The 14550-nt window shown below is 36.8% G+C and overlaps 1 protein-coding gene across 1 annotated transcript in view; it reads left to right on the top strand.

The window, feature by feature from the left end:
- Positions 1-12785, top strand: part of tspan15 (tetraspanin 15) — a 33136-nt gene extending 20351 nt beyond the window's left edge. Inside the window, exons 5-8 of the mRNA XM_044346927.1 lie at positions 5048-5164; positions 7848-7898; positions 8594-8710; positions 9875-12785. Coding sequence (XP_044202862.1) covers positions 5048-5164; positions 7848-7898; positions 8594-8710; positions 9875-10036 — 447 coding nt within the window. The 3' untranslated portion in view covers positions 10037-12785. The remainder of the gene's footprint in view (positions 1-5047; positions 5165-7847; positions 7899-8593; positions 8711-9874) is intronic.
- The last annotated feature ends 1765 nt before the right edge of the window (positions 12786-14550 follow it).

Below are 14550 nucleotides of genomic sequence, written 5' to 3'. Positions count from 1 at the left end.
TGATTGATCAATGTGGTCTACAGAGCGTGTTCATCCATCAGATAGGAGGCTGGCTTAGCACTGGCGAGAACAGTCCATTGTTCACACAGAGCAGTAAACTGTTTGGTCAGGTTGTATTACTGTAGATCTTTCCTCTTGACAAGAGGTTGTTTTTGCTAAAATTTTATACAATTATTCTCCAGTTTCCATAGTGATTTTGATGCAGTAGTAGTCTGCCAGAGTTTTGATTTCATAGTAGTACTGGTTGTTTTTTTCCACCATGTCCTTGTCAAAGTGAAAGACTTTGGAGCTGTAAGCAAAAAACTACATATAAGATAATCACTCCTGCTTTCACATCAAATATGATTACTGTATGTAGAGAAGATTGTTTTTTACATTTCTAGTTAAGAGTTCACAGTGAAAAGAAACATGAGGTACCTGTTAAGCTACACTGGTATACTTACTATGCCAGTAAGTATACTGGAATCCATCAAATTCATGCAATAGTATGTGTTAAAACCACTTAAACTGTTATTTTAGATGTCTTCTTTTAAAATGAAGCCTACAAACAAATCAGACTGCTCACCATCTCACATCCAAATACACTCAGATAAATATTTCCATTTATTCTAAAAGCTGGATTACATAGTTTAGAGAGCAGAGACCTCTGCATTAATATGACAAAGAATTACAGGATGTGCACAGAAAGATAATGCTAGTATTAGTGACGTGCTGTGCATCATCCGGACGCATTAGCCGGTCAGGCATTGTCTACACTACCAGAGGCAACTAATTCAAAGCACAAGGTGCACGACACTGAAGGTGGACTGAGAAAAGATGTTTCTGCTGCTGCCTTTGAAAAAAAATATGGAAAATGTTTTTTAGATTGTCAGTGTGATCCTTAGGCCAGTCTAGCAAGTCAGGTTATCATCTTTCAATCCATCTATAACTTTGTCATCTTTTTCCAAACTGTCTATCTGTAATTTTGTCATCTGGTCTATTTTGTGCACACATGTATTGCATGTCGGATCCCTCCACTGTTGCTCTTCCTGAGGTTTCTTCCATTTTTTTCTCCCAGTAAAGGTTTTTTTTAGGGAGTTTTTCCTTATCCGAATCGAGAGTCTAAGGATTGAGGATGTTGTCTTTCCGTACATATACTGCAGTCTCTAGCCCTTGCATGTTGGACGGAGATGATGCCAGCTGTTAAAATGAATGACAACAGAACAACAGTTTTCAGATGCTGAACTTTTCATTTGTGTGGAGAATAAAGCAGGAAAAATGTCAGACACAGCTCCTGTCAGGGGAAACATAAAGGAAACAGGAGAGGCACAGAAGATGAAACTAAGGGAGGGAAATTAAACAGTGGGTAGGAATGTCTGCAGGAATAGATGGAATGTTTTTATCCGCAGTTCAGATGGATAGGGGTATATGCTGCTGGTATTTTGTGTCTTGTGTCTCCAAAGAGGCTTTTTTTTTACCAGCACCACTTACAGTAGCAGCTTACTTGGATACATGCTGTTTGTGCTGAAATTTCTGTCGCCTGTGATGCTCAAAACACTCTCTGTCCTGTAAAACGCAGCAACATGCTCTTTAAAGATATTTATAACCATAACCAGCAATTAGCTTTACAATTTTCTCTTTCTGTTCAACATGATGCTGAACAGGTGTCCACAGTCAATACCCTTTTGCTTTGTGCTGGTTTATTATCACTTTGCTTCCTCCTCTGTTGTCACTGTAATTGCTGTGGGATAGCACATGACAGAGACATGACATTTCAAAATACAATCCTAGTCGGCCTGCTGGCAGTGTAATGAAAGGTACAATGTTGTTTTACAGTCAACATACCAAGGCCACTAAAAATGACAGAAATTCATGTTTAAGAATCGTGTTAGAAAATATGATATTTTCTACATATGACCTACAGTAGACCACAAACTGAGCATGATGTGACATGATAAACAGATAATAAGTTATAGATCATAAGGGTTCAAACAATAACCGTAAACCTTATTAAATTTCAAATATCATGCAAATCCACTGATGCAGGATTGATTGAGAGGAAGCAGCTGCAGCAAAGTCGATACATTTTGCAACATGTGAGTTTGTGTGTGTTTTTTGAAAAAAGTGAGATAACAGTTTGGTGCCAACTTTATCCAGAGTTGATACCTGATTATGAGATTGAACCTGATACCTGGTGAGCATCATAAAATCATTGTTGTTTAATATGAAAGGCTTTAAATGTGGCTTACAGAGTTTCTACAGAGTTTCTAGTACATCCTCAACAAGGACCGCTACCACTACTTTTCTCAAATTATCATCCATTGTTTATCAGCTGACGATGATCAGCGTCGTATCAGCTGCCTCATGTGTCGCCTGAAGCCCACTTAAGAGGGTTTCCCCGCCATTGCCATAACATAACAAGCTGTACAAATGCACAACCAAATGGGCCGCAGCTTCAGAAACCAGAAAGGCCTTCCTGTCATGTCTGTCTGTGTTACTTATTTTTACAATTTGATACCATTATAAACAATTTTATGTAGATCAGACGTAGATAAGCCCGGGAAGTTTTCTTACTTTAAAGACATCTTTATAATTTCCAATCACGCACGTAGTGCCATGTCATAAAGAAGGCAGCGAGCACAGGATGGACTGATTTCTGTGTTGCAGCCTACACTCTGAGCAGTCAGCTGGCCAATTAGCCAGCCAGTTAGTCACTCAGTCAGCCTGTGAACAGCCAGCCATCAGTCAGTTAGGCAGTTGGCTACAAAATCAGTCACTCTCTCTGTAGTTATTTCATTGTGAGAGACACGACTGACCCTAAGGACTGCCTCCTGGAAATTGACCTCTGGAGAAAGGCTGTCATCCAACAGTGAAGAAAAACAATAGAGTGCGTGGGACAACATGGAAAAATAGAAGATAAAATGGTAAAGAAGGCTGGTCTGTAAGATTTAACAGAGGCAGATATCGTTTTGGATATATTTGATATGCAATGTACTTTATATAACATCAGTAAACAAATTGTTGTGCCGTCGAGTCTTTTTATGGTTTGAAGGGACTCCGCTCGTCTGCTGCAGTCACATTGGTGTTGACGAGTATTTTGAGAGATTGATCCTCCAGGTTGGTCTCATTAGGAAGCAAAACCCCCTGAACTTAACTGACTATCAGTCTTCCTAAAGACAGGATTTACTGCACAGCTGTTGTATTTGATTGTATTGCACAGTAAAGGTCGTAACTCATTGTCTAGTAGAAATGTTTTTAGACTTCTACCTAACAGTTTGCAGACATTAAGCACATCATAATTGCTTTGCCTTCCTGTGACCCTCGTGTGGGTCCTGACCCAGTGCTGGAAAACTGTTCTCTGTGGAGTCACACTGACAAGAAGAAGGAGTAACTTCCAGGCACATGTCAGCATACTGATCACAATGTCTGGAAAAGAGCAGTCTCATATTTATTCATTTATTCATCCTCTCTCTTTATCTCTTGTCTCACCCTCTCTCATGGTCTCTCTTGGTGTGTGACTCTGTCCTGTTTGTTCTCTTTGTCTCACTTACTGTCTTTCTGACTCACTTCCTCACTACCAAAAGATTATTTGTCTCAGTAAATGACTACAAAACAGAACTAATAGTGTGGCCCTTGTGTTCTCTGTCAGTGTTTAGTCTCCGAGGCAGATGTTGCTATCTACCCCTGCTACCTACTAGTATAAATCTAGTAGAAATTACTGAATGGGGACTTCAGAGGGTTGCTGTAATTTATTTTGCATGCTATCAAATGAAGCAGTATTTTATTTTATTCAAATATTGAAAAGCATTTGGTGTAAGAGTGGTGTCTCATCTATCCTGTTGAAAGACTTTTTCTCTCAGTGTGTGTCCTGGCTTGTCAAACACAGGCCTAACTAATGACATTAACAGCTACAAGTCAAAATGTTGGAGAAAGTTTATAGATAACTTTGGAAAGAATGCTCTGCTTTGTTTGTGTTAAATCATGTTTGTATTTTGATTGTGATTTAATTGAAAAATATGTTATCGTTATTGCTTTGCTGGATGATCAACCAAACAAACCATAACTAGAACACTGAATTAAAACTCATAATGAAGTTGTTTGTAGAAGTGTTTAATCAATGTGACTTGAAAGCTCTCAGACAGACAAATTATAATTAACTTGCTTTAGATAGCTTAACAAAGCTCATTTATTTTTTTCCTCTGAAGTAATAATATTTTGTTTGCTTGAAGGTTTGTCAGTAATGGCTGAAATAGAGGGCAATAGAAAATAAGTGATGTCCCACTATTGTGTGCCTTTGAACCAACAATGAGAGGTTGACAGGTATCAATTTATTGTTTGAGGCTGCGTGTTATTGATTCAGCGGGAGATTGTGTGAAGCTGCTGCTTTCAGATACAGGCTGAGTGTGTTGGTAGAAGAGGTGTTTGAAAGAAATAATGAATTTAGATTGTAAAGTTTATATTTTTTATGTGAGTTAGAGGACAAATGGAACTTTAGATCTCCCAGATTGAGAAAGCATCAGTCTGTATGTATCTAAACTGAATTTAAATTTTGTCTTATATATAAATAAAATATATGTGTGTATGTGACATATATACCCCATATAGGCACAACTTACAATGTAATGTAAATTTCCTACTACAAACAACAGCCTTAAAAAGTGAACATTATACAATCGTAGGGTTCATTGCAGGGTTGTTGTATTGGATTGGATTATATTTTCAGGGGTTAGGACATTATTTCCAACTGCATTTCCTCATCCTACCAACACCTGTACGCTAATTTTGGCAAAGTGAGAAGACACACACATAAAACTGAGTCATAATTACATGCAAATTTTATGGCTCATTTCATCCCAAAATGTTACTGGCATTATGCCAGCACAGCAGAAAAATATTGACCAGTTTGTTTACTTATTATTTTTTTATCTCATTCCTTCCTCTCCTCTCTCTTTCTCTCACTCACCTGACAAATCTTCTTCCATTTCTTTTTGTTATCTCTCTTTTTCTTCCCATTTCCTTTTAATTTCTACACTTGTCTTTCCTCTGTCGTCTGTTTCATCTGTGGCAGTTTAAGTGTTGCGGTGGTCAAGAGTATAAAGACTGGTCAGTCAACATGTACCACAACTGTACTGCACCTGGTCCACTGGCCTGTGGTGTCCCTTATACCTGCTGCATTACTACTAAGGTAAGTATCACTATTATTAAACCATATTCACATTGTAGCAGAAAATTGGATCGTTGTGCTCTGCGCGTCTGCAAGTGTGTGCAGCTAACAGTAACAACAGTAGTTTGATCACTATACAGACTCAAACTGTATTTTTGTAAGAAGCTCGATGTTTGGTCTCAATTTAATCATGATTAGTTATTGCATAGTTATATTTATAAATATTCCTTATTAATTTGTCCTCCATCTTTAATTGTTTTTCCATGATAATATGAACATGGCATTATTGTTACCACATTATCACCATGTCTACGCCTTCTGGTACTATTACTACTATTACTGCACACTATTGCACACTACATTATGGCATACTTTATGAAATTTTATTGAAAATTGGCTCACAAAGAGATACATCTCTGTCATCATGTCTGTTTCTTATGTCTGATTTCCGTATACGATGTATCATGATAAAGGGCCAACAGAGAGCCACAAAATGTAAAACAAAGCGCACTGACCTAGAAACTGAGACATCAGTGCCATCATCAGGCACACAGGATGCTCCAGACTTTATTTTGCATTTCACTTTACATAAAAAACGGAGTAACATGCAGTTTTTATGTGTGTTAAATGCTGGAATCATAAGAAGTTCCTTTGGCACTTACTAACTGAGGGCAGGCTAAATAAATCCCTGCACATTATAGCTGCTAATAATACCACGTAGAGCCCACCGAGGAAGGCGCCCCATGGATATGCAGTATGTGTGTTAACTCATTTTGAAGATCATTATTAGCTAGTAGCCTCTGTAACATTGCCTGAAGTGCTTGGACAAAGCAAACACTTCACCACTCCTGTCTTTATATTCATAATAGGTCCGAAAAGCACTGAATGCTCTGTTCAGTTTGTATGTCATTATAGTAATAGCTGTAATAGTGTGGAGTAACGTTTAAAAAGCATCTCATCATCCTCATGGTGGTGATTAAGCCTTTGCTATGCCAGACACACTCACGGGCAATTTTCTCCCACATAAAACAACATATGGTGCTCCCTTTAATTTACACACCTACACTCACCAGGAAAAAGAGAACAAACAAAAACTTAATATAAGACTAGACAAGAGTTTGTTGAGCCAACTCTCCCTCATAGCTCGGCTCATGAAAGCGTCCCTCCTTTATCCAGTGTTCTCAATATTAAACTCAGTTACCACAATATTGCTATCAGCTATTCATTAATATTTTCTTAATCCACAGTTTTGCATTAATGTGCGTCAGTTGTGACAAAAATTAATTGACTAAAATGTCAAGTTTTCTATTAATTGACAGAGTGTGATGTTATATCATTGTTTCCCTTTTTTACCTGAAGCTCAGCCAATTTGCAGTGTGGTTGTGCTGTCATAGTATCAAATTTTCTCAATTAATGGTTGAGCTCTCACAGTAGTGGCTTATTACTGGTCACTGACTGTGGAGGAGACATCGTTAAGCAGCCTGTGTGATATTTTTACTATAATCAGGCCTGCAGCCATCACAGTGTAAAGACATAGGACAGTAATGAACTAAAAATTAATTGATCCTCTGTGAGGTTTGTTGTTATTCCAATACCATCAGGGTTTACCATCTCTCCAAATCTACATATGTATTGAAAGAATATTGTCATATCGAGATTAAAAAAATACATTTAATTTTACCAAAAAGGCTAATGGTCTTGACACACTGACTGACGACTGTTTCCCTCGAAATAGGCTGGTCTCGGGTAACAAACAAGAAATACACAGATTTAGAGATTTATTTATAATACTACTTATTTGGAAGTAGCATGTACCAAGTGCCGGTAAAAGTTAAAGACGCCAACATGGCTTGAAAATCTACAGAAATGCATTACATTTTTGTAACAAATAACATTAAATTGGATGAAATGACTTGTAATTTAGCCATTCCTGTATGAACATCTCATATAATTGCATCCATAATTAGACAGATCTACAATTTTCACATTTAGGTTCACATCCATGCTTTGTACATGGCCAGTGACTCAGTAGTCCGTCAGTATCAGATCCCACATTTGGACAAAGTTAGCCGGCGATTGCTCAAAAGTTCAGTTTTCTACTTTGTAATTGTTATAATTATCATTGTAATTGCAAGCCTGCCTGTTCATATTAATATGAAGCAGCAATTAACTCCACTTGATTAGGCGTCAGACCTTAAGAGTCTCACCTCTTTCCAATTGTTTTTTATTGAAATGAACGGAGCAGGGTCAACCTCGCCTGCTGTGTGTCAGGCTCATGACTGATTCCTGCTTTTCGCTTTTTTAGTGTTTTATTTCTTTCTTCAGTTATGTGGAGTCATTGTGCATCATAGATGATTGTATTGCAGTGAAGCACATATTGCAGAATCATGAGAAAAATACAGTGATAGTGTGGTAACACTGTGAGTTATGCTCACACTCTTAATACAAATTATAACATACCTTAGAAATGCATAACAAATATAAAAAACAAAGCCAATAAAACTTGTGTGATGACTTGAAAAAGGGTAATTGTTCTTCTTTCCATGCCAGACGGCCACGAGAGATTGGCATTGAATATATGAATATATTTCAATATTTGATTATGGAAAACCACAAGTCGTCAAGCTTGGATACATGCACACGCTCACACACACACACACATGTCACTGACTTTATCTCTTTCTGTCTGCTTCTCCCCTTTCAGCCCAATGAAGTGGCCAACACCTTGTGTGGGTACCAGGTGTTGAATAAGGAGGTAAGACCTCCAATAATGGCGTCCATGACTGAATGGACAAAAGACAGATTTAACGTTATTATAGTGCTCATCTCGTCCCTTAATGTCTGTTGAAATATTCATTACAGTTTAATATATAATGATAATGATCTAAACTGGCAATTAAAGGCAATTGTTTTGAAACGTCTGAAGGTCACTGTGCATTAGTGTTGTGTGCAGTTAGCTGTTCTCTGACAACAGGTTGTTTCCCAGCAGTAACACAGTGCCTGTAGAGATTAATTTAAGCACACAATAAACCAACTAAGGATATAAAGCTTTTATATTTCCGGAAGTGTGAAGTAATGCAAGTTTTTATTGTTTGTGTTTAAGCAAACAGTTCAGTTTGACTACGGATGGAGATCAGGCCTCACACAGTGTTTCTGGTCCTTGATCATTTCCGTCCTGAGTTATTTTAAAGTGAAACATGAAATGTATAATTTCAGCATTTAAGACTTTTTAGTTAAAATTTAGTAGAAAACATTGTAAAATTTGAAAATGTATGTAAAAACCAAAGATCTCAAATAACTTGATCTAACTGCCAGTGCATTTCTCCTCCATATCTGTTGTCTTGACATGTCTTTGATAATCTTCCAAACTAGTAAAATTACTTAAATCATTCCTTGGCTTTAAGCACTATAATCGTGAAAAATGACTTACAAGTGTTTTTTGTCTCATAGCGTTTGGCCTTGATCGATATCATCCATATCAGAGGCTGCACTGACGCTTTCTTCATCTGGCTGATGGACAACTACAAGATTATGGCTGGACTGCTGTTAGGGATCCTACTGCCTCAGGTACACACACACATAAACATTAGTATGTCCCACATAGGCTTAATAAGCTCAACCACAGTTACAAATTGTTCATAGAATAAATATGTTTCACCTACACAGACATTTCATAAATGTACCATAGAGCTTTATCATAAAACCTTGAGGTATAAAAACACAAACATGAGAGAAAGTGAATGTTATATAGACAGTTGTTAATTATTTTGTGACACATTTGCAGTGATTCTAATTAAATGCAACATTATAGATTGTCAGTATGCTTTGTTTATTCTACTGTCTGTATTTATATCATTGCACAGCATGAGTGAGGTAAATCTGATCATATTTAACTGAACACATCTAATCTTTCAGGATGCTAAAAGGATAGAAGTGTTATTACCTCTGTACCTGTGACTTTCACTGAAAAACTTGTTATATTTATCGCCAAAACACGAACAGCTGGCAAGGATTTAAAAAATTCAGATTGTCCATGAAAGTTGCAAACACATTGGAATAAAACATTTATCCATATTCAACAGCTTGTCTAGCGCAGATGACTAATTGGGAGAAAAGGTGAACTGCTTCACCTCAGGTACATCTGACAAACCAACTCCCAAGTGCCGGCAGTGATAAAATACACAGTGCAATTTTCACAAAATGCATCTCATGCTCACTCATTTCATTAAGATTTGCTGTATCTTTAGATCAAACCAGGCAAATGAAAATTGTATTTTACAATGGTTCATTTGAGCTTAAAATGCACATTTCAACTTCAAGATCTTTGAAAAATGTCTGACTTTGGTGTTTTTCTAGCATTAAAAACATTTTTTAGTCGATACTGTGACACATATTGCATAAACCAATATACACACACATTATGCATTCACACATTTGTTACTTTCCCTTCGTATCCGGCGTTTTTATTTCCATTAGCAGATGTGGATGTGACAGACAGAGAAGCTATTTTTCGTCCCTCCACCTTCTTACATCTCACAATACATTAAAACACACACACACACACACACACACATCCACTGACAGCTGTGAATGTGCTATTCCAATCATATATATGCTGGATTTTAATTATTATGTTGGACTGTTAGTTTAGGAAAGGAGAGCAGAATCTGTCAATCCATCATCCTTTCCTTTGCTTCTCTTATACTCGGCTTCTTTTTTGTCTCTCTGTAGTTCTTTGGTGTGATAGTCAGCTGGTTGTACATCACTCGCGTTGAAGACGCCATCATTGAGTATGGTAACTACATGGATGGGCTACTGAACCCACAGCAAAGAGCAGCAAAGAGCCACGGCCGCATGGCCAAATGGTTTAAATGTATGCCAGACATCGACTGACAGAGACAAAAAAACAAAAAGCAGCAAATGGACTGCGGCCAACACTCACAGTTGGTTAAATCACTCCAGTCGATCCAAATACTGCTGCAGCCGTTGCAGTAGTTTGCCTTTGAACTGCATTTACTATTCGCTCACTCCATTGTGGAGAAAAAATGTTTTTTTTATTTTTTTGAGAAGGAATCATTCAGCAACCAGACTATTGAGAGTTTATTATTCAAGTGTACTTTTTTCGGTTTTATTAATGTTGGATGTTTAACATGTTGTTTAGTATATCTTATGTATCCAAGACAAAAATGTTTGCAGGGCCCATTGTATTATTAATTATTAAAACTGTGGTAACATATAGTGTGCTAATGTATGAGTTGGAAATATGAGATGTGTGCTTTTAGCTGCAGTGTGCCTCAGTCGGTCTCAGGGATAAACACATACACCAGTACAACCAGTTTAGCTTCTGGTGTTAAAATATGACATGAAATGACACACAAACTAATCAGTTACATTACTCAACCACTTGCTTTTTTACTTGTTCATTGTTTGTTCTTCTGCTGCCAATTAAATGGTTACTTCGCTATTACCATTACTATTCAAGCACTGATGAAGCAGAGCCTGTCAAACATCAAACACTACTTTTGCCAAAAACAACAAAAATGTAATGAAAAATAGATTAAGATACAATTTCTGTCATCTGAAAGCAGGACACGTGTGCACTATGTGTATATAGAACTGAACATACTTAGAGGTTTTAGACTAAAACCTGTAGGAAGATAATTACTTAAATACCTCTCATTGAAACTATTCATAAACCTTTCACATCTCCATATAAACCAGTGCTGTGTGTCCATGTTACACACTGAACCTACTCAGTCTTTCCTTTGACGTACCATTTCAACTCAAGTCTGCTGTATTTTCATCAAATACAGTTTCCGTTCATCTCAGTCAACTTACTAGTACGATGAGAAAATACAAAGCAGGTCCAGAAGTTTCAGTTCAGAGACTCTGCTTGAAGATAATCTTGTTTAAGTCTGTTTAAAACGAATGAATGAATTAATGAATGAAAGGATGTGGCACTGCCGTAACAAGAGGATATCTCAGGGTTATAATGAAGTATGCGGTAGCAGCACTGTCCCCCTAGAAATTAGGTTTATATACAACTGATTTGCAACACCAAATATGTTGTGTGGGAAACAGAGTTCCTCTTGAATTAGCTTTTTATCAACATAATGAGGAAATGCTTTTAATGAACAAATCCGCCAAGTCGCAAAATGTTGCACTATACAAAACGTAATGTACTTTCTAAGAGAAAGGATTGTGAATAGACATATTAAAATAGGCTGACCAAGATATTGTGCAGATAAAATTGACTCAGAAAATCCTAGAACACGTAATCAGTGTGGTTTTAAGTTTTACAGATATGCATTTGTCTCGACGTAACTGAATAATGTAAATTAAATGTGCTATTGAACTTTGATTTGATGTGAAGTGCAAAACTGAGACCAAACACCAAGTCTCTGAGTTGTTTAAAGTTGATCTGTCTCTTTGCGACTGCACACTACTGTAATATTCTTAATGGGACATCACTGACAAACAAGACTTATATTAGCCTTGTTTGCACTGGAGAGTTACAAACAGATTAACAGGAGTTTATCCTGATCAGCGTGTTTACCTTTTTTAGGGCCAAATATTTACTAATTCAGGTTAGATTCATTCAGCTGGCTGCAGAAAGAAAGTTACTCATTTGTTGGATTGGTGGGTTGAAGGTGAAAGTGTATGTACTCGGTTGAGAGTTTTTTTTTATGCATGCTTTAGTCAATATCTGCTTCTTACTGAATGGCTGCATTCACACAGAATCAATCTGGTTTTCAAGATCACAAATCATTTGGTGTCTAGAAACAAATCATATTCAACAAACAAATCATATTCATATTCAAGATGTTCCTGGTTAAACAGCAGTGAGAAGAAAAGTTTTATGACATGTTTTGTTTTATGACTTAATGGATTTAGATGTTTTAAAAGCACAGAGACACGATCACACTTTTGATTCCACTCGGGTCACTTCATTTTTTCTGCCTCATTAAAGCAGACACATCTAACGGTGACGACTTAGAAGGATTGTCTTGACTAATTAATGGGACGTCACACACATTCAGCAGCTTCTCTGGTCCCTCCACATCATCTGAGAATGCCAATTCCAGAAAAAATTCAGCAATTTACAGTTTTTGGTCTTTTTCTTTCGTTGTTGTTGCTTGAATTGAAAATGTATTGATCCAGTTCCAAAACAGCCCAAAACAGGCAAAAAATTAAAAGATAAAGTACTTAAAACCAAAGAAATCCCAAACTTGGTGCCTTAAGTGTGCACATCATGAAAGGTGTTTTATAAATATGTTATAAAGACTTAAAGATTATTATACAGTAGCGTCTGTACCGATGACAGCAACTACCATCATTATAGTCTATATATAACAGTACATACACAACATGGTGAAAGTGTTGTCTCTTAAGAAACCAAATGATACATAGATGTATATTTAAAATGATGTTGGTTAGTTATTTACCTTCTGTACACCACATACTGTGTATACAGCATCTATGTCATCTATGTCTTGTACAATAGCGCATGCATTCATTCATCCTGGGAATTACATCATCTGTTTATAAAATTTAATGGCGTCAACATTTCATGACAGATGTATGTTGTTAAATTCTTTTTCCTGTTTGAGGGTTGAAAATAAAATGATGTGATGCTGCCTGATGACTTGAGTGCTGAGTAGATCTTTCTTTAAAGGGATATTTTGGGGTCGGGGAGGATGGATGGGGGGCTGTTACATAAATAATAGCTGATATCACACTGTGTATTTTCTAGGGCAGGCGTCATCCTGAGTCACTACCAGCGTCTAAATTTTTCATGCAACAGTATGCAAATTTTGTATGTGACAGGTTTAAAATATGTGTACAATGTAGAATGAAAAAAGTGGAAAAAGACAAAAGTCAGAGAACATCTCAAAATTATATATTTTAATATCTTTTAATCAAAGTTGTTCAATCAAAAAGTAGTGACATTCAAGTGTTAAAGAACTTTCTTGCTTTGATATGAAACTTCAGTCATACATGTGGTGCATACAACAGAAGTAGTATCTGCTACTATTATGTAGTGATCAATACTTTCTTTAATTATATAAAATGTGTAATAATTCAGAAAAGGTTAATATCACTTTGATATGTCATGGAGCTCAGGATAGTCATATTGTAGCTGCACTTTTACGGTTATTGTTTACACATATTTCACCTGCAGCCGCCCATAAACACACTCAGCATCAGACAGAGGAACGTCTTAATATTCATCATTAAATGAAGACTATACAGTAATAATAAAGAAAACAGACACAAGAGTTTGTTCACAGGGACTTCTTTAAATATGTTTCTTTAGTGTTTTTTATTTTCCTTTTTCTGTCTTTCCTATTTTTTTCTAAGTTTTAAGAGCAAAAAACAAAGTGACCTCAAGTAAGACAAAATCAAAGGAAAAGGTTGGAAGAAAAAAACACTTTATGAATAAGAACTATTACACCTTGAAAAAATCTGCTTGTGGGTTTTAAAAATGCTAAACAGGATTTTGCTTTGATAGGATTCCTAAGACACGTGTTCACAGACACAAAAGCAACACCACAAATGCAAATGTGTCACATCAGCATTACTTAGTTAAACTTCAACTCTGTCACAAGAGCTTGTGGAAAGTGTTGCAGAGAAAAGCAGAACCTGGTGATGAATGACCGGGATGGTTTGGTGTTGTATCTCTTTTATTCTCTTTCTACCTCTTACGCTTGATTCTCCTGCTGCTTCAAGGACTTCCTGCCGAATGAAGTCTATTAATATTTTACTCCTACCACCGCCATGGAGGAGGAAATTATTCGTCTACATCACCAACAAGAAGCTGTTATAGGTGGTCTAGAAGGAGTGGTCATGTTGCTCTGCTCCGCCAACACACAGTTTAAGATAACTTGTTTGGTTTTTTCACGCTAACTCTTATTCTCTCTACATCCTCACGACCAGAGAAAAAAACATTATTATTATCATTATCATTGTTATTGTTAGTCTCAGTCTGAGGCTTAGGTTCAAAGCAACAATCATAGGAGTGCAAGGTCAGACTTAGCCCTAACTTGTTGTGGATTCAATGCACAATGTGTCCAAATTTAAAAATGGTCACATTACAAGCTACCGTACACCTGCCATTTGTCTCCCTGTGAGTGATATATGATGAGCTGCTGCCTTGATAAATGTCCAAATAGAACAGATGCCTGTACTAAAAAGCAGGATTTGGGGTTAGTGAGGTAACTTCAGACTTAACTCTGGGTTTTCAGGGTTATGATGGTGGTTCACTTTTTACCAGGGTACATTACCATGGTAACTTATGCTGCACAGTTTACCTGCTCTGGAGCAGGTTAACTTCAGAGGGTCAGATCACAACCATGGATGTATAAAGATCACAACCTGTCAACACTGTAAACAACAAGTAAAAAAGA

Source organism: Thunnus albacares, chromosome 1, assembly GCF_914725855.1.
Source record: "Thunnus albacares chromosome 1, fThuAlb1.1, whole genome shotgun sequence".
Lineage (NCBI taxonomy): Eukaryota > Metazoa > Chordata > Actinopteri > Scombriformes > Scombridae > Thunnus > Thunnus albacares.
This window is presented reverse-complemented; position numbering and strand designations above follow the sequence as displayed.